Source organism: Chinchilla lanigera, unplaced genomic scaffold, assembly GCF_000276665.1.
Source record: "Chinchilla lanigera isolate Chin_1 unplaced genomic scaffold, ChiLan1.0 scaffold00023, whole genome shotgun sequence".
NCBI lineage: Eukaryota > Metazoa > Chordata > Mammalia > Rodentia > Chinchillidae > Chinchilla > Chinchilla lanigera.
Genome location: NW_004955424.1, coordinates 6,069,232 through 6,089,200, shown reverse-complemented (window position 1 = coordinate 6,089,200; position 19,969 = coordinate 6,069,232). Strand labels below are relative to the sequence as shown.

General features: G+C 38.7%; 1 protein-coding gene across 2 annotated transcripts in view; it reads left to right on the top strand.

Annotated features, from left to right (window-relative positions):
- Window positions 1–19,969, top strand: part of Ctnna2 (catenin (cadherin-associated protein), alpha 2) — a 1,070,661-nt gene that overhangs the window by 966,630 nt on the left and 84,062 nt on the right. For both annotated transcript variants that reach the window (XM_005385453.2, XM_005385454.2), the window contains exons 10-12: window positions 2,511–2,603; window positions 3,202–3,358; window positions 8,626–8,826. In XM_005385453.2, the coding sequence (XP_005385510.1) occupies window positions 2,511–2,603; window positions 3,202–3,358; window positions 8,626–8,826 (451 nt within the window). The remainder of the gene's footprint in view (window positions 1–2,510; window positions 2,604–3,201; window positions 3,359–8,625; window positions 8,827–19,969) is intronic.

The following is a 19,969-nucleotide window of genomic DNA, read 5'->3' as shown; positions in this document are numbered from 1 at the left end:
ATGGTAAAGAGCCAGCACAGCCACCATCCAAAACCATCGTTTCATAGAATGAAAACTTGTTCAACAGCAGATGTAGGAAGCATTTACCTGAAGATTCAAAAACAGAACTTTAAATTAGATATATTCTTCTGGAAAATTGCACAAACTATCCTGATTTTTTTTTTTTCATGCCACAATGGATAGAGATGTTGTTTTGTGTTGTTGTGTGTTGTGTTACTTACAAGGGGCAGAGTGTAGAAACCTTTTTAAACACCAATACAGTTGGTACACATCCATTAGAAGGTAAGGTGAAATAATTGCCTAGCCAAATTGTGGTATATCTCAGCCTTACCTTTGAGAATCTGTCATGTGTCAAGTATTCCAGATCATCACTATATAAAAAAGTTCTAGTCAATGTAAAAGTTATTCTTTTATTTATTCAATAAACACATATGTAGAATACCTATGTGGCATGTATTGAATTACACATGTAAAATATAAAATGATTTATTTTACTTCACATTATAGTGTCAAGGTTCATCCATTTTCCTACAAATGACTCAAGTTTATCTTCCTTTATGGCAGAGTAGTACTCCATTGTGTATAAATACTGTACTTTATCCATTGACCTGTCAAGGGATGTACAGGCTACTGCCAAGCTTATGTGAATTATACAAACATAAACATTTGATGGTTTCTCTTATATAAGAAAACCAAATTATAAATGAAAAGCAAAATAAAAAATAGGCAATAGGGACATAGTTCTTTTTCAAAAGATAAGGGGACCGAGAGTTAGAGAGAGAGAGATCAAGGAGGGAAAGGGGATGAAGAAAGAACTGAGATGTATTTTATATATATATATATATATAATCATCTCCCTATGAGGAATGTAGTCAGTAGATACTATAAAACATGTACTACTAAAAACTGAAGCAAAAGAAATGTAAAATGAATTAAAATATAGAGTACAAGTGTAACAAAGATTAAACAAAATGCAGCATAATGGAGACAATATGATGTATCAAAAGGAAACTGAAGTTAAGAAACTTGCATTATTAGTCCCTGCTTGGATATCAAGAACCTTTGGGAACCCCAGGAATGGAGCACACTTTCCTTTGAATGAGTACAACAAGATAGATTTGTTTTGCTCAGACTTATTTTGAAAGCTAAATATGGTGAAAATTTTCTGAAGCATCAAAGGTAAAGTGTAGATTGTAAGAAACATGCTCATGTCTGTAACTCACTTAAAAGATGACTTCTAGTACATACTATCACTCTAATAGACACAAGGCATCCATCATCTCTTAAAAACTTGAAAAAGGGATTCGAGTGCTAATGCTTTACAGTGGTAACCTTTGTTGCTATCTCCCTGTCTCTTGTCGCTGACACAAAAGCAGCCCTTGGAAGGCAAAGTGGTTACACAGCTGCTTCAGGACGGAGCCTGGTGATTGCTGCTTCTGTGCTCACCCCTTCTTTGCTCTGCTCACCTAATTCCCTTTCATGTTAAGCCATGTACACATGTGGTACACTTTAATATCTCCCTGCATCATGGTGTCTCCCAGGGAAGAAGCCTAGTTTCAGAAATTAGAGATGGGGATACAAAGGACACATAGCTGGGAGCTCCCTGGGGTTGTCTCTCTGTTAATCACTTGTTCAATTTGCCCTGCTGCCCCTGGCCCTTGCTGTCCTCCCCTCCTTGACCTTTCTAATCCTTAATCTCCTGTCTTCTTGACATCAGCCTGATGGGACTGAGCAGCATTGTTATGGTAGCTTTGTGTGCTATTGACCCAGACCAATCAATCTAACCTTGTATTGCCAACTCTCACTCCTTGATATGAAGGAATAACATAAATTGAACTGCTTGACCTAGGAACTTGGATTTAGTTCAGCTGTTTTGGCTTGAATAGTGCTTTTGAAAAACTGAATTTGTGTGCCTTTACAGTACATTCACACACTTTAATATGCTACATATTCCATCAGGGTCTGTTGAGTCATACCTGCCTTTTCTACATTTCTGAACTGTGCTGCAAAGCATTTGCTTTGGCTACTGGTAGACTAGCACTTTTAGGCAAGTCTAGGATCCTGTGGGCAGAGCATTCTGATTTTCATATGCAGTGAGCATCTTTTACATCCAAAGTGTTGCCTGTAGCGTTTCTTTCACTGGTCAGAGTTAAACACAGTTGTTCTGCTCCTCATGATGAATCACAGGGGACTGATGAGAGAGTGCAGGCAGATCCGGGCATCCCATAGGGGAAAACAGTTCAAAGCAGCTCCGTTAAAATGTATCATTGTGTATACTTAAGAATCTTGGAGCAATAATTTGCTATTAGCAAGCAGTCTGGTCTTCTGGCAGAAATGCCTACATTAGCATATGAAGAAGTAATATTTGGCTTTGTACAGAAGGCTTCCCTTATCATACTCAAGAAAGCTTTCTCCTGGAAGTGACATTTTCCAGAAGAGGTACAAGGCCAGGGAACAGTAAACTTGCCTTTGCCCTAACACAATTTTTACTGGCGTTTTCTTCAATGCAGGTTGCCAATTTAGCCTGTTCCATCTCCAACAACGAGGAAGGGGTGAAATTGGTCCGGATGGCGGCCACCCAGATTGACAGTCTGTGTCCCCAGGTAAGCCTTCCCTTTGTTTGAAAAGCTTTTCGGCAGCTTGACATTTGGCATCCTGTCCATTCAAACTCTCACATCCCTTCTTTCTTTGCCTTAGTTCTTCCACATAAAAAACGTTGCCCATCAATCCTGAGCTGTTTAAAGTTCTACCTTCCTCAAAAATTTTTTCTCAGACTCCATGTATTCAGAATCACTGCTGCAGTTATCACCTTTTCCACTCAAAGAAACTTTGTTCTGTTTGCTCTGGGTTGTGATTAAAATGCTTCATATCTATTTACCTCGTCTCAATAAGTAAATTATATGCTTGCACATGTAGAAAGCAGGTTATATTTCTCCCACATCTGCACTAAGTAAATGACATTATACAGCCAATACTTTTTTGAAATTTCAGACTGATTACTGTATCTTAAAAAGAAGAAGGAAAACAAACACTACAAGTAGTTCATAAGTTACTATATCTTTCCCATTTTGCATTGTCCAGGACACTGACACCCCATCTATCTGTAGAACCTTCGGGTTGCATGGTTTCAACATGGTGTTGCCCTGCTTCTCCTTTTGAAAGGTGTGCTCATCGTGTCTCTGGATTCTTTCTGACAAATAGGTCATCAATGCTGCTCTCACGCTGGCTGCCCGACCGCAGAGCAAAGTCGCTCAGGATAACATGGACGTCTTCAAAGACCAGTGGGAGAAGCAGGTCCGGGTGCTGACGGAGGCCGTGGATGACATCACCTCGGTGGATGACTTCCTATCTGTCTCAGGTACCACACAGCCCCTGGCCAGGCATAAAAGGATGAGATAAGAAATACCTCACAGGTGTCATGGGTCTGAGATCAAGTGCTCCCCTTGGCCCCTTGAGCATTCAGTCATCTCTACAAATGTGATTAGAACGCCCTCTTGAAAATTCTTATTTCAAGACACTGAGTGAAGGCATTAGAGGGAAAAAACACCTGCTAAACATGTCAGAAGCGAAACAGATCTCTTAAAGTTGCTAGATTCCTTTTTAGTTTCTGTAGTTTTTTAAAAGCAGGGTGAATTTTCAAAACGTCTGAATCACCCAGGTGTAAAAGGATTGTGGAATATGGGGCTGGTTACTCTACATGGTTTGTGTCTTAACAATAAGCAATCAGATATTTCTATTTTGTTATGTTATTTGGGTCATTTTTTCTAATAAAATCACTAATAAAAAGATTCTTTATGAACAAGCAGAAATAGCAGCCACAGAATTAGTCCACTAGAAGGCACGTGGGAGCACTTGTCTGAGAAGTTGCACAGGAAGTCAGAGTAAGAAAATAGAACTCGTCCCCACTGTAATTGTAACTTTCTTCATTGTCAGTGAAGCCAGGCCAGAGGAGGCCAGTAGGTTTGGATACCTGTGAAGTCAGTTTGACTGTTAACAGTATTATCATGCTGTTCATAACATTGGGCTGCTGGCTAGCAAATGGGCTTTTTCCCAAATAGTTTTAACCAACCATATTGGGCCAGTTCAACTAGAAGTTTCCCTGTGGAGAAGAGGTCACAGGAAACATTGACCTTTTTTTCTGAGGCGTTAAAAGAGCCAAGGGACCCTTGGAAATTTGAACTGGTCGGGTGTTGGTTCTGCCCACAGGTGTGTGGAACTGACATCTACCAGCTCACCCAGTGCTAGACCTGGCCTGGCCAGCCTTTGGTAGACTGAGGCCTGAGAGGGAGGGATCACATCGCTGCCAAGGGGAAGTAAGCAAACAGAATAGTGACTGCAGCTATATAGGGAGGGATTTCTGTGGGGAGGCTGCCATGTTGGAGTCACTTTCCTAGTTCCAGTCTTTCTTTCTTATGAAAAAAATAGACAGTGAATTTCCACTGGAAGCTTGAGCCTAAGGCAGTGGAGTTAAATCTATAGATCCGATGGGTAGTCAAAAAGCTAGATTTCTATTGATGGAAGACAAGACAAGGCAGATGGGAAAACGAGCTAACCTGCTTGTGGTACATGACTTGCCCAACTCGCCCCTATTTGCTTTACTTCTCACCGAAATTCTATAAAATAGGTATTAGTGTTCCAGGTCTTTCTCTGAGAGCAGAGCCAGTGAAAGTGTGGATAACTTGGCAGAAGCGATATGAACACCCATCACTTTCTTTTGAGAAACTGTAGTGTTCACTAAGTCAAGAAAGAAAGGAAATTATCTTCCCTTGCTGCTTTCTTTCATTTCTGGTCCCTTTTCCTACCTCTGGCATCTTCATTTCAAGTTTTAATTTCTTCTAGAAAAAAACTGCATTTTTTCCTGTGTATTCATTTAAATATCACCTTGACTCTGAGTTGACTGATAAAAGAACTTAGTATGCGATCATTCCTAGAGTTTTTGTTTTGTTGTTCACTAAATCCTAACCTTATAGGAGATACTCCCCAAAATGTATTTTTGAAGGTGCTTATAGTTTGTTTAGGTAAGGCCAGGCGTGGTGGTGCATGCCTGCAATCCCAGCACTCGGGAGGCTGAAGCAGGAGGATTGTTACGAGTTTGAGACCAGCCTGGGCTGAAAAGTGAACTCAAGATCAGCCTGAACTGCATAGTGAGACCCTGTCTCAAATAGACAAAAAAAAAAAAAGATTGTTTAGATAAGGGTGTTGAAGATTTGGGTACCGGGAATAGAAAGGTAGCCACAGATACTAAGCTTCTTTCTAATATCTGCATGACTTTGGAAGATGGCTGCAGTGCCCCCATTAGTGGCCCTCCTACCCAACCCCAGATCTCTACAAACCTGGTTTCCCCCGGAAACCTTCCTCTGAGTCCCCTTCTACCTACAAGTGAATAAAAACACCTATCAGCTACATTTTTTTTTTCCAGTAGAGGAATATTCCAGAACTTAAAGCTCTGCCCACTTATCCTTTTCTTTAAATGCATGTACATGAATTTCTGAGGGTGGGGAGAAGCAAGGTGAGAGGCCTTATCTCAGACTTTTTGAACGCTGCAAAGCTTTTCTTAATTTCCCTCCCCCCAGCCTTGCCTCTTTGCTACTTTTCTCCCTGCCATCCCATTGTGCATCTCATTATTACCAGCAACAAGAAAAGGCTTTGGCTCCCGCTGATAACACTGTGCAGTCCAACCTGAGTGGTACAAATGCCGCGGCAAGCCACGCCAGCGAAATGAACAGCAGCTGTCAGGCAGCCAGGTTGGCAGAGCCCGCTGGAGCATGCCTTTGGAGTTGACAGTCAGGCAGCAGGCACCTTTCCACAGACGGGGCTTGACAAATAATGACATAGCCTACTCTTTCCTGCTGGTCGGCTATGGACACAGCCCCATAGTTGGCGAAACTACTTCTCATCTCCTTTCCGAGTGAGTGCCAAACATTTGCATCAGTAAATTGCAAGTCTGGCCCAGGAGATATTTTAGAATGGCATTATTGCCATTTTAGGTATCAGTTTCTTCTTACGGGAATATCTATTCTGACAGGAAACTCTACTAAAAACAACAATGACAACAACAACAAAGATCTTTGTTTTTTAAAGACTATGGCTGTATTGTTTTCTTCATGCTACCTGAACTTGTGTATCTGAATGTTTAATTTGTTCACAGGAAAAGCGTTAGGGTTGGGAAACAAGATGCTTGCTATTAACGTTACAGGAGCAAAACCAATTTCCAGTTGTGGTCCAGGCTCATAAAAATGTGAAATGGCTGCATTAGAACATTTAAACCTTTCCCACTGGGCAAAAACTACATTTTTTAATAGTGCTTTAAAGAGAGCGCCTTGGCATTAACCATGTGACAGTTTAATTCTTGGGTTTGGCTCACAAAATTGTAAAAATGTGAGATCCGAGAAAGCCATTAACCCAACTCTATAATGCCCTAAACTTTTTTTTATTTGCCTTTGCCTTCTTCTTCTTCTCTTTTGTAAAAAAAATCTCTAAGATCTCAAATAATTTGTTTTGCTTTTTTTTTTTTTTAAGTCATACAGTGGCTTTGGTTTTGAAATTGGAAACTATGTCTTTTGTGGTTTATTGCAATGAAGTAGTTTTGTCATCATTGATTTTTTAAGTAATAAAATTACATCTTCTCTGAAAGAGTAAAGTTGCAAAATTTCAAGGAACTGCATTGCAAAATCCATTGCATTCTGATGCTTTATGATGTGTTTATATACCATGGCTGATATTAGAGTGTATCATCAGAGACACCTGGCAGTTTCTACGTGTAATACAGTCTCTGGAACACATGTGCCCCTGCCACACACCTTCACCTCTATTTTTTTCTAGTTAGAATGGCCTTTGTCTATATCCTCATTTCAGGAATTTGTTCTTTTCAAAATATCTGGAGATAATAATGTGTAATGTGTTGTTTCTTTCCAATGAACCCTTTCATTCAGCATCTGTCTAATTATCTGTGGTCTTTACAATGGTATCAGGAATGCAAAGGTGAACCACATGTAGATTTTGCCTTCAAATAATTCCCTGACCTTATTGATATAAACTAGAGCAGTGTGTTTGCAAACACACAGTCCCAGGCTAGAGGATGTGGCAGGAGGTGTCACCTGGGATCTAAGAACCTGTGTATTTGCTAAGTGTGTATTCTTTCGATAAAATATTCATGTCTACGTGAACAGGTGCAAGTCTTTCTCAAGTACATTGTTAGTGCTTAAAGTAATAGAATATAGACGTATGTTAGAACTTTCTGAATCATAGTGACTTTTATATGCATTCCATCATCAGTACAATTACTATTTTGAGAGGGTTGTGACTCATTTTTCAATACAAGGGGGCCGTTTAATTGGGAAAGGCTGGGAAATGTTGAGTAAACTGTCAGTTCATTTGGAAAGACTAGTAAACGCTAACATTAGTAAGATTAATACTTTACTTACACAGCATGACTAAGTTGATGATCCATTTAGCAAATTAGTTGATGATTTGACTGATTACAGTGTTTTTCTTACCTGGACTTTAATCCTACTCTAATTTTCTTCAAGTAGATATAGTTGTATGTATAAAAGCATATTTTTGCTGGCTTCTAATTAGATTAGGATCATTTTCCTAGTAGAAAAACTATCATTTAATTTTAATATATTGGGTCACAAGTGGACTTAGGTTTTTTAAAAATTTTATTATCTCCATAGAGATTAGTACTTAATATAACTAGAAGTCCTCCATAGAGCACCAAACATTTTAAAGATTTTCTTAGAATTGTATTTTTGAACAATATTCAAAGGACATAACTGCAAATCTCACACTGGATGTGAGAAGTAAAACATTGTCTGCTTGCTGAACTTACAAGATTATGTTTTCTCTGTTAGAGAAAATAAAAAAAAAAAAACCTAAGCCTTTTCTCCATAAAGAGTAAAACCTTACCTCTTGCAAGTTTATTTTCCAGCAGTGGAAGGAGAATGCTTGCTTTGATTGTAAGCTGATAAAACCAGCCACAAGATTGGATTGCATTTTAATTGGAGCAGACACTATGATCCTATTTAACCTCATTGATTTTATCAGTGTATATACCTTCTGTATGACATGACTTTAAAAGACTGGGTGATATTTGTTTGTTTTATATTCTCATTGAATCTTTTCTTAATAAAAACATGATAAAACAAACACACACCCAAACATTCTGCTCATGTTTAGAAATAATTCAGCTAGGTCAGATGACTTCATGTTAGCTGCTACAGCACCTCCTAAATGACCCGCTTAGGCAATAAGTCTAGAACTTTGAAACAAAAGAAAACATGTTGTTTGTGACAGTAATTGTCATTGTCGTCCCCAAATAAGAAACATCCGGGAAATTTAAACAAGCTCAATTTCTTAGGTCTCCAGCCCGGAGCTACTGATTCAGAATCTCTAGAAGTAGCACCCAGCAATCTGTGTGATGCTACAAGCCCTCTGGATGGTGTTCAGCCTTTACATCTACTATCGTAACTATCAATTCTATCCTTTAAATGTCATTTCAGTGTTATAAAGCATTTGTTGAAATGTGCCAGGTGAGAGACCATAGAAGGTGTTGAATTAATTTTAGATCAGTTATTAAGTTCTCAGTGAGGTAAAATCATATAAATATATGTGTTCTCTTCACAGAAAATCACATCCTGGAGGATGTGAACAAATGTGTGATAGCCCTCCAGGAAGGGGACGTGGATACCCTCGACCGGACTGCAGGGGCCATCAGGGGCCGGGCAGCGCGGGTCATACACATCATCAATGCTGAAATGGAGAACTATGAGGCTGGGGTTTATACTGAGAAAGTTCTGGAAGCTACAAAATTGCTTTCGGAGACAGGTAGGCATGGATACTATATCTAGCCTAAATGTTAATGCCATGATGAATTTCTATATCTGAATAAATCGGTTTCATTGCTACATGTGGCTCTTTATGCTCTTAAATTGCACAGATTATGGAAGGGTTGGGGTAATTGAATGTGCTTTTTGTTTCTTAAATTTGAAATGGATAACTTTAGGGAATAACATTCTCATTACTTCTTTATGTGTACATTGTAGTTTTCATATATAAACTCATTTGATTCTCACAAGAACTCTATGGAGTAGGCAGAGTACTTGTATTATTTCTTTCGAACTAAAGATAAGGAAATGGAGGCTTGCTTCTGCTAGAAGACTGGAATGAGATCACAGAATTAGAAATTAATGCAGATGTAATCGGAGGTTATAATTTTGACCTTGATAACCATTTCTATATCTATTGGTGGAGAAGATATGACCTTGAAGAAATCTAGGCAGCCAGTAGGGAGTGTGAAGCCCTTAGGTAGTCCATGGATATCAGGTACTTAAAGAAAGGCCGACATGGTGGCTGTTTGAAAAGGGTAAGACTTTGAATCATACCTTTTGCTTTTTTTATGAGTGCCTTACATCTATCTCCTCCTCCAGGATGCCAAGTGGGGACTTCAGTAAGACACAGTTACTCCTGGGAGCCTCTCTGGCTGTCAGGTGCACTGGGATGGAAAACTGACTTACTTCCACTGAGCTAGCACAGCCCTCCACAGCTTTGGAGGGTGGCGTGTCTCAAGCACTGACCTATTTACTATTTATTTATTTATTTGTTTATTTATTTATAGTTTTTGGTCTTGACTAATGTCCCTTGGCATTAGACATACAAGTCCCTCATGTCTTGTTTATTTGTTTATATGTGTGTCAGGGTGAGAATAAAAAGAACATTTCAGGAAGGAGGGATAGGTGGAAGACAGAAAAGAGAGACCTGAACTCTCTTATTGGGGTTGTAAATGAGTAATGAATTGGGCCTTTTGTGTTCCAAGAATTGTCTTTTCCCTCAGTCCTCAGTGTAGTCCTTCTCAGCCTGCCCGTGGACTTTGGACACCATTGGCCATTTTAAAAATAGGTGTCTCTAAAAGGTCACATAGAGCATTATCAAACAAAATAGAAATATGTTTCCTTCTACATGAAAAATATTTACAAAGACACTTGTAGATATTTGTTAGCTTGGAAAAAGGAAAGAAAAACAACTTTCCAACGTAAGCATTGGTCTGAAATATGTGAAGAAAAGGAAGACTGTAATATCATATAGTAAAAAGAGCACATCCTGATTATAGCTCTTGAGGGCCCTGATAGAATTAAAATATCAATGGGAATGACGATATATCTGCATTTTAACTGGCTGAAATTTAGCACAATTTTCTTTCAAATTATCTTGCCCTTGCTTTAATAGAGCAACACAAAGAAAGCCATACAGTATTTCTTCCCTCACATGGGAGAACTTGGAAGCAGGCATTTCAGAGACTTTTTTCCCCTCTTACAAGGAAACTGTCTCACATTCTTATAGTTTTTACCAGCTGTCTTCTCAGCTCTATCATCTTCCAAAGTCTCAGCTTCACATGGCCTAGCGTACAATAACACTTGCTTGCAGCTGACCCTGGATGAAAAGTATTGGAGAAGGATAGAAGTCAGGGGAATGAGACTCAACTCTTGCCTGTTCATGACTAACCAGAACAAATATGGTAAATGAAAAGGTACACAAAATATTGCCAATTTACGTATGATGTTGTGTCCACAGAATATTCAGGCAAGTGTTTGTGAATAGGGAGAGGAAGATGGTTCGAGGGAGGGCCGGAGGAGACAAAAGAATTAACATGTGTTATGTACAAGTACAAATCTCCATGATGAATACGATCATTATGTACTGCATATGTATACTAATAAAAAAAGAATATTCAGGCAGTACTCAGGATTTTTTTTTTTTATCTTTTATCATGGATTGCTTTAATAACAAGAGTTGTGACCCTTGGGTCAAAATGTGCTTAAAGCCAAGGGCTTAGTTGATTGAAATTTTAACATGCTTTGCATCTGGAGTCTACAAATGTAAATCACTTTTTGGTTGATCTTTTATTTAAAAAATAATCAATGAAACAGAGCAACCCTTTCTAGATTGTTGTTCCTAATCAAGATTTAGCTTTTATTTATTTATGTCAAAGTATTTAAAATATCATTCTGTCTCTTTCATGGGGATCCAAAATTCTGGGGACTTCTCAAAAGGCCCTTGCACATTTTTATGTTCACATCTAATTCCTAACTGAATAGAGTAGATGAGGAAGGCATTTAGTTTCTATTTTTCAAGATGTATTGAAGATAGCAAGGAAAGTAACCAAGTAGGAGAGATTGAAGCAGATGGCTTATGCAAAACTGCAATGGAACTTATAGAAATATAGGGTAAGGAGAAATGGACACTAGTGGGATAAGAGCAAATAGAGAGATGTAAAGTTTTTCCTTTTATCTCCAGTTGCTCTTTTGTTTCTTAAACAGGAACAATATACTTTTTTTTTTTATTTTAGAGAGAGTAGTAAATGAGAAACAAATAAACAAGGAAATAGAACAGTAGCAGCATAATAGTATCACAAGCAGAAACAAATCAAAGCAAGAACATTCAAAGTGATACAGGGTCTCAAGACAAAATAATTGAATCAACAGTGGTTGTTACATTACACATCATCATCATCAACTACAATGGAATTGCAGTGGTGAACTCCTACCATTTTGTCTAGTGAAACTCTGTATTATCTCTACTGTTTCATCAAAGAATTATTTTCTTATTCCCTATTATGGTTTGAGTGGTCTTTCATTCTTACATCTGGTAATCTGAACGATATACTTTCAATAAGAGAAAAAAGTTAGCTTTTCACTGACTGCTAAGTAAACTTCTGGGGATTGTGTTTCAATAGACAGCACATGGAGTTGAGGGTAGACCACAGGATTGACGCTATAATTATGGCTGCACGAAGTGTTTCTGGCTATATATACTGTCTGAAATAAATCTGTATTAAAGAGATAAATAGCCTCACAATAAAAAAAAAACAAACAAAAAAAAAAAAAACAAACTACTGGGGCTGGGGATTTAGCTCAGCAGCAAAGTGCCTGCCTGGCAAGCACAAGGTCGTGAGTTCGATTCCCGGTACCGGAAGAAATGACAAAAAAACAAAACAAAACAAAACAAAACAAAAAAAAACTACTGTGCACATCACTGATGCTCAAATTTCTATGTTTGGATTAATGTTTTGTATTTAAAATAAATTCTTAGTGCCATCCTGAATCAGTTATTTTGATATGAATGCATCACATTTTGTCCTGAGAGTACATTTTATTCAAAGGAAAGATTAAAAGAGTAGTGTTAGAAAGAGGAAGGTGACAAAAAAAGAGTGGAACACATTGTCATGATTTGTTGTGTTTTCTGCCTAACACACTTAGTATATTCTGCCTGTTTCTTTTTCTCTTTCCCTTTTTAGAATCAGAGTTGTTAGATACAAGGAGCTTAGTGAGAAGTTTTTAACCTCTATACTGTTCACACTTTGGCCTGGGAGCTTCTTTCTTGGGGCCTGGTAGCTGGGGTTGCCTGTGCTATCCAGTATGATTACCAGCATCCTCTGCCCACTGAATGCTTGTAGCATCTCTTCCCTCACCGTGAATTCTGATAACCAAAAATGTCTTTAGACATTGTCAGATAATCTTGGGGTGTACGGGGTGGTCAAAATAACACCCATGGTGAATCTGAATCACTACCCTGAGGTAAAGAAGTATCCTCAAATACAGACAAGTTGAAGCAGGGCAAAATCATAGAGTGTGGTCAAGGTGTGAGATGGTGGTATGTTACAAAGAAGTATAAAAAGGCAGGATATTTCCTAAGCCTCAACTGAACCAGATAGTGATGCTGATGACATTCACAAACACAGACGAGCTTATATGGGCATGCGTGAACACCTGCAGGGCTAGGCTGTGCTGGGGTGACGCCTCCCTGTGCTGAGCTCTGTGAAACTGACAGGTTCCCAAAGACTGACACAACCACTTGTAGTTTTGTCTTCCATAAATTCTCTTCCTTCCCCAGTAAAGATAATGTTTGACTTAAGAGCACTGCTTTGGTGTTGATATGAATGGTGGATTAAATTTAGACAAATACTTTAGTGACTCAGTAATATACTAAAATTATAGGGCAATATTATGTAAAAAATGCTACCTATTTACTTCTTATGAAACTAATCTAGGCTGATGAAAATGCAATAAAATGAATTTACAGCAGACCCATTAAATACTTACAGGGCAGAGTTGATGGAGCCTTCAATAAAACCCAAATTATAGCAAATTGCCAACAGCTTGGCAGTAAGTCCACGCTTGACCAAACTCATCTTCAGAGATCTCATTTACAAAGTCAGGTGGCTGCAGGAGGCTGGGAGAGCGCAAGTACTTCCAGTGATATCGTATTTAGACTTATGCAGAGTAGCCTATCACTGAGCTGATTCTACTGAGATGTCAACTCTGTACATTTGATAGCTGATGCAAGGTCCTGGCAACATGAATGTGAGTGGATAGAGAAAGCCTTGAGATTCTGCAAGATATTTCTGCTTCAGAGGGGACAATGGACCAAGACGAGAGGAAGGAGTTTAGAAAGAAAGTGCTTTTAAATGAGGGTTCTATGTGAAGGATAGCTCCGGATGAAGTTATTAAAATTTTATCATTTTGGAGAACACACAGACTAAACAGATGGTATTAGTTTCACTTGCATGCTCTGTAACCTAAAGTTTCAAGAGCACAAAAAGAGATTTTTGGCACTGTTTCCTTATGCTTTTCATAGAAAATATAAGATGACCAGCAGATCTAAATAGTATTGAAAGACACATTTGGTCTAGTTCAGAGTAGTATGATGGATACAGGACAGGAAAGAGAAGAACCCAATCACTTGATAACTACCAATTAACTTTAATCTTACACACATTTGTTAATTCCTCTGGGATTCAATGTTCATCTGTATTAGCTGATGCGTTATCATTACAGGATGGTCAATGTCATTGTTTTAGAATGTGCACAGCACTGCTCCTGGCTTCCCGGGGACTGTACTGAACAGGACAGTCTTTGGCATGGTAAATCCTCTGTAGAGACTCTCTGCTCCATCTGGATTGGGGCCTCATTATTCTCCTGGCAAAGAACATCTATGTTGCTCCCACTTTCCTCCCTGTAATGTTCTCCATTTCCTCCTCCTCCTTCTCAGCATCTGTTTATTGAACTTATCTATCCATTAATATCTAACTCAAAAAAAGCAATGTCTAACTCAAGTCTCTGAGACAATGGAGAATTTTATGTCTTTTGACACTTAGTGTGTACTTTTCAGTTTTAAAGACTTGCTCATTACCAAGGAGGTGTTCTTGTATGTATCCACAGCCTTGGATAGTGTTATCCTATACCTAGCATTTCATGTAGGTACCTTGACTAGATCATATGAAAACATTGGGATATTGCACTGCTTTGGGTTTTTGTTTGTTTGTTTATTTGTCTTTTTGAGACAGGGTCTCATTATGCAGTTCAGGCTGGCCTTGAGCTCACTCTGTAGCCCAGGCTGGTCTCAAATTCACAACAACTCTCCTGCCTCAGCCTGCCAAGTGCTGGGATTACAAGGGTGCATCACCATGCCCAGCTTTCAGCACTGTTTTTTTTTTTTTTTCTTCCAGTAGAGAATATATCCATAAGCAGCATCAGTCTCAAAGCCCAGGATTCTGAGGTGAAGAGAAAAATTTCTTTACTCCCTGCTTTCTATACATAAAAGTAAAATAAACTAATTGGCTCTTTGGGCTGTGCTCTGTCTCCTTGGACTCGTTCAGTGGGATAGCTTTTTATGATGCCTGGGAGATTTGGACATCCTGCCTTATACTTGTGGCTGCATTGTTGAAGGAGCAGAGGACAAGCAGGGAAATAATATGCATATCAGAAGAAGATGGCCTGGGCGGCTTGTTGGAAAGGTAAAAATATTTGGTATTGTAGGTAGGAAGGATTGTTACAGCTGAAGTCACTTCTCCATGACTGACCTTGAAATTAGATTATGAAAGTAATGAATTTCCTCAGAAGCTGTAATGACTGAGCTTGCTTGGCCTAGGTATCCTAATATATTTTAAATGTATTTTAATGTAATCCTCACTACTAGTGTAAAGTATTTTATTTATCTCTGAAAGGTCAAAATGATGATGATGTGTAGGAAATGTCTTACTTTGTTGATAGCTTTGATATTCATGGTGGTAGAAAGTTAGAAATAAAAAAGGAACGAGGAGGAAATTTCAACCACTTAATAGCCCTCTAACACACAAGGTGTACTTTGTTGCTTTCTCTTTTGTGTGTGCATGTGGTACTGGGGATTGAACCCAGGGCTTTTGCACTCAGCTCCATCCATAATCTATTTTACTTATTTATTTTTAAATTTTAAGACACCGTCTTGAGAGTTGCTTGGGCTGGGCTCAGAATTACAATCTTCCTGCCTCAGCTTCCCACAGAGCTGGGATTATAAGTGTGTGCCACTGGACACGGCTATCTCAGTGGTTTTATTTTGTATGACTGATACTTATAAACTATACATATCATATAGATGTAACTGATAAGCTTCTTAAAATATCTATTTTTGTTTACCGTAGCCTAAAAACAAATGTAACATTTCTGGATTGGAACAAACTTATTACTGAAAAATACCACCAGTTCCCTCACATTCTGTTTTCCCTTGAGGACAATGTGATGAAGGCTTGTGGATTCTGCATTTCCAGAGCAGATCTGCACCATAGGAGAGGAACCACAAAATTATAAATGGGATCTGATATAGCAGCTGGCGCCCAGCTGCCCCTGTACCTCTGAAGGGTAGGAGAGAAATCTTCATCTTTTATGTAAATAAATTCTCCGCAGCAAAGGTCCTAAGTTGCTATAGCACTTTAGGATACATGTAAGTATGTATGGGTCTTGCAGTTTTAACCCCCTTTGAGAAGTAAACCCATATTTCCTTGGAAGTAGATCTCTCTTGATTATGTAACTGACCTATGACTTCACAATCACAGCTGTTGAGTCATTCTTTGAACCAGATTACCACTAAGTTTTGCTTACAAATTGCTAACTGTGCCAAGCATGAGAGTACATGCCTGTATCCCCAGCTACTTTGGGAGGCTGAGGCATAAGAATCACTTGAGCCCCTAAATTCAGAATCAGCTGGGCATAACACATCAGGACCCTATAATTTGAAAAGAAAAAAGAAAAGTAAACTTAAAAAAAAAGATAAGGGCAGAGAAAAATATCATTAACCATACAGAAACGTGAAAGTGTTTTCTCGACACTGGCCTATTTCCAACGATACATCCTACCCTAATTCAGACATGTGAAGCTCACTAAGAATGGAGGCTGAAGACCTGCCCCAGAAGTAGATCTTGAAGATAAGATAAGCAATTTTAGCCTAACAGTGAACACAGAAGTGGAGGTGAGGTAGGGTGGCTGTAGGGACGTTCACAAGTGCACATTTATGTGTTATCAATTGAAAGCAGTATAACAGAACAAGACGACTTTCATGGCATTCAATTGTCATAGGCCACAGGCCTGCCAATCTGCATGAATCACAGCATGGGTTTAGAATCCTGGGAACTGCAAAGGACATGGTGCTGCTTACTCACTTGAAGAGTGCCAGCACCAGTGATAAACAGGAGTGACAGTAGCAGTACAGGAGCATGCTTCGTCTAGCAGGGTGAGTGCTATTTGTTGCCCACTGAAATGAGTGGCCAGGACTTATTAATTGTGTGCAAACTGTGGCAGTAGTTTGACCCTATCACCTAGATTCTGTACGAGGGGAAGATGACACATCAGTGACAGATGCTTCCATCAGAGAAGGACCTGCTGACCATTTTTGTTTGGAAGCACATGTAGTATATGAGTGGAGGACTCCAGAACTAGTATTCATAAGGCAGGATGTGAAGCTCTGCATATAGCTGAAGGGCTAGAAATAACCAATGGACAAAGTGGCCTTCAAGTGACATACCTACCTGGTTTGCCTTTTTCTACTTTGTCTATCCAGTTGGCCAATTTCTTCCTTGTGAGTGAAGTCCTCTCTCTAACCACACCAGCCAATGGCACTCCTTTGCCATCAATCTCTTCACCTACCATTCATTTGGATCCTGCCACATATGTCCCATTTTAAATTCTATATGTTCCCATTTATTTAATACCTATATTAATGGATATACGTGTTTTCCTGTAGCTTATTTGTCTTCTGCAAGTATTTCTACCTTTGTTTGTGTGTTGAGTTTTCCTTAAATTTTAACCCTTTGAGATCTGAGAGCATCTCTTCATTTTCTCCAACACTGATGAGAGTTAAATCTTAGAGATGTTTATCAATATAAATGAAACACATAATGGTACAGTTCTTTATTTTGAGAGATCTTATCATTTTTTTAAAAGAAATTATATACCTAATGATCAAAATTAGAATCTTTTGAATCATGTGCAAGGAATTCTTAGCAAGTGTTTTACTACATCTTAATGCAATCTGAGTATTTAAACCTCGCTGATGCTAAATTAAACTGTATTTATCAAGCTAGGTTTTGACAAACACTGCAAGCTAAATAAGGCATGATACTCAATTCTTTATTCATTCCTCAAGGTTCAGAATTAAATGTGCCATCCTTTCCTCTTAACTTAAAAACCATTTGTGATTATTTTTGAAATGTTTATTTTAAACTGTAAGAAAACCTTCCAAGCAAGCAGTTTCTCTCCTTGGGGAAAGGAATTTGTGTCTAGACAAGAGCAGATGGATGCTCCCTGATTCTCTTAGGGTAGGTACCGTGAATGGAATTTAGAATTGCTCCCCCCCATTCCTTCTAGGCAGTCCTTTTTCATCTTTTATCAAACAATTCAGCTCATGGGTAATGTATGGCCTTCTGGAACTTATATTTGATTTTGATGTTTGAGATGTACATTATAATTTCTCAAACATGAATTTATGAAAATGGCAGCCTGTAGGAACTCCCACAGAGAGAGCAGATGACTGCTGCTGACAGAAGAAAGCTCAAGGATAAGGATGCAAGTGAGAACAAAGAAACAGGACTGCCTGGGTAGCCTCGACTGGGACCAGAGGCCGTTGTAGTCCACAAATCGTCAAGAGGGAAGAAGGAGCGGTTGAAAGTCAGTTCATTGAAATTCAATCCAATTTCATTGATCAACATCTTCCAAACCAGTGAAGCATTATCAAGAAAGAGCACCATAAAAGTCAGAATATCATTGAAGTAGACAGAGGCAGATTTAAGTTTAGAGAAAGTGTGCATTGCATTTCTATGCTACCTCTGAAACGTCACGTGAACATGCTTTACTTAAGATTTGAATTCTATCAACTAATATCTATAAAATAATTGAAGTGGTGTCAGTTCGAGGTAGAAGGGAAATAGCCTCACAGGAAGATTAGAGTAAGCTGGGAAGCTTATTGGAAAGTATTTAATTTGAGATGGACAAACTGGGTTTGAATTTTTTTTTTTAAATTTCATAAACCACCTTTATAGTAGAGTCCTAACTTTAAAGATTCTCTTTCATCAAGGATCAGTGAAGTCAGAATGGAACACGGTGTTTAACAGTGGCCTTTCTCAGCAATCAAGATTAAAAGGACAGTTACAGGAATGAATTCATCCAATCTTGTCCCAAGGGTAGAGTGCATATTAAAAGTACAACACTGTCACGAGGATGATATAATCCAACAGAGGAGAGAGACGGGCATTAAACTTGGGGGAAACTCAGTTTTCAAGTTAAAATGTACCAACTTCGGAAGTTGTGGAGGTTCACCACTTACTGATATGCTATTTTCAGTGTAGTTCAATATGCTCCAGCAAGCCTGCCTTTTTGGTGATGAGTCGCTAGAATTGCACCTCCAGGTCCCATCCACAGGATTCTGGACAAATTCCTAGCTTTCATCAAAGAATAAGTGTGTGGATGGGTAGATGCAGAGAGATGCAGTGTGATGATGAATACAAGAATTCTTTATTTTGAATCTTTTATGTTCCAGGCCCCATGATAATCTTCTTACATACATCATAGACTTTTCTTCAGTGCCCCAAAGGCATAACCATGTTTTATTTGCTACTCCATTCCTTACTCCTAAAGCACTGTCTAGATTTGTTATCAAATTGAATAAATTTTTGTTTTTGAGTATGAGTCTTGCTTTATTTACCTAGGCTGGTCTTGAACTCCTGCACTCAATTTGTCTTGCTGGCTCAGCTTCCCAAGTAGCATGGATTACAGGCACATGCCACCACACTTAACTGGTGATAAATTTTTTGAATGTATTTCTAAACCTCATATGAAATGAATGGCAGCTGTCATTGTTCCTATTTTACACTGAGCAAACTTGAGCTCAAATTTGTCAAGTAACTTGTGTAAAATCAAATATTAAGCTTCTTGAAACAAATAAATACACCAGAAAACTAGACATAGCATTGTTGCTACAATTGATAAGAAATTTTATTGTATGTTTGTATTATCTTTACTGATAGTGATATGGCTGTGTCTAGATATCCCTCCAAAGGTGGTCATAGGTGGGACTTGTTTTTTTAGAGGTGGATGAATGTAGAGTGTGTGACTCTGGGATTAATTCATGGTGGAACGCTAGGCTCAAGGGCACTAGGATTAAGGTAGGAGTTCTACCCACTCTAAGTAGCCTGGATATGATATAAGGGATAGAAAGATCTCTGATCATCTCTTGCTTACTTTGCTACCTTCTGCTTGCCATGAACTGTTTCTCCTCTGCAATGCTGATATGCCCTGCTACCCTGCCTTGGAGCCAGCTGATTATGGACTGAAACCTCCACAAACTGTGAGCTAAATAAACCTTTCCTCCCTTTAACTTTGGGTGTCAGGCACTCTGTCTAAATAATGGGAAAAAGGGAACTAGACAGATAGTGTTCATTTCTGGCATACACTATTGTATTAGTTATCTATTTCTGTGTAATAAGTCACCCCAAGTGTAGCATCTTAGCAATACATTCATTATTGCAGTTTCCATGGGCCAGACATCTTACAATGGCTCAGCTCAAGACCTCCCACAATGCTGTAGTTAATTTGTTGGTCAGAGCTATGGTCATTTCGAGGATCATCTGGTGAAAGCTTCACTTCCCAATACTCATGTGCTATGGAAG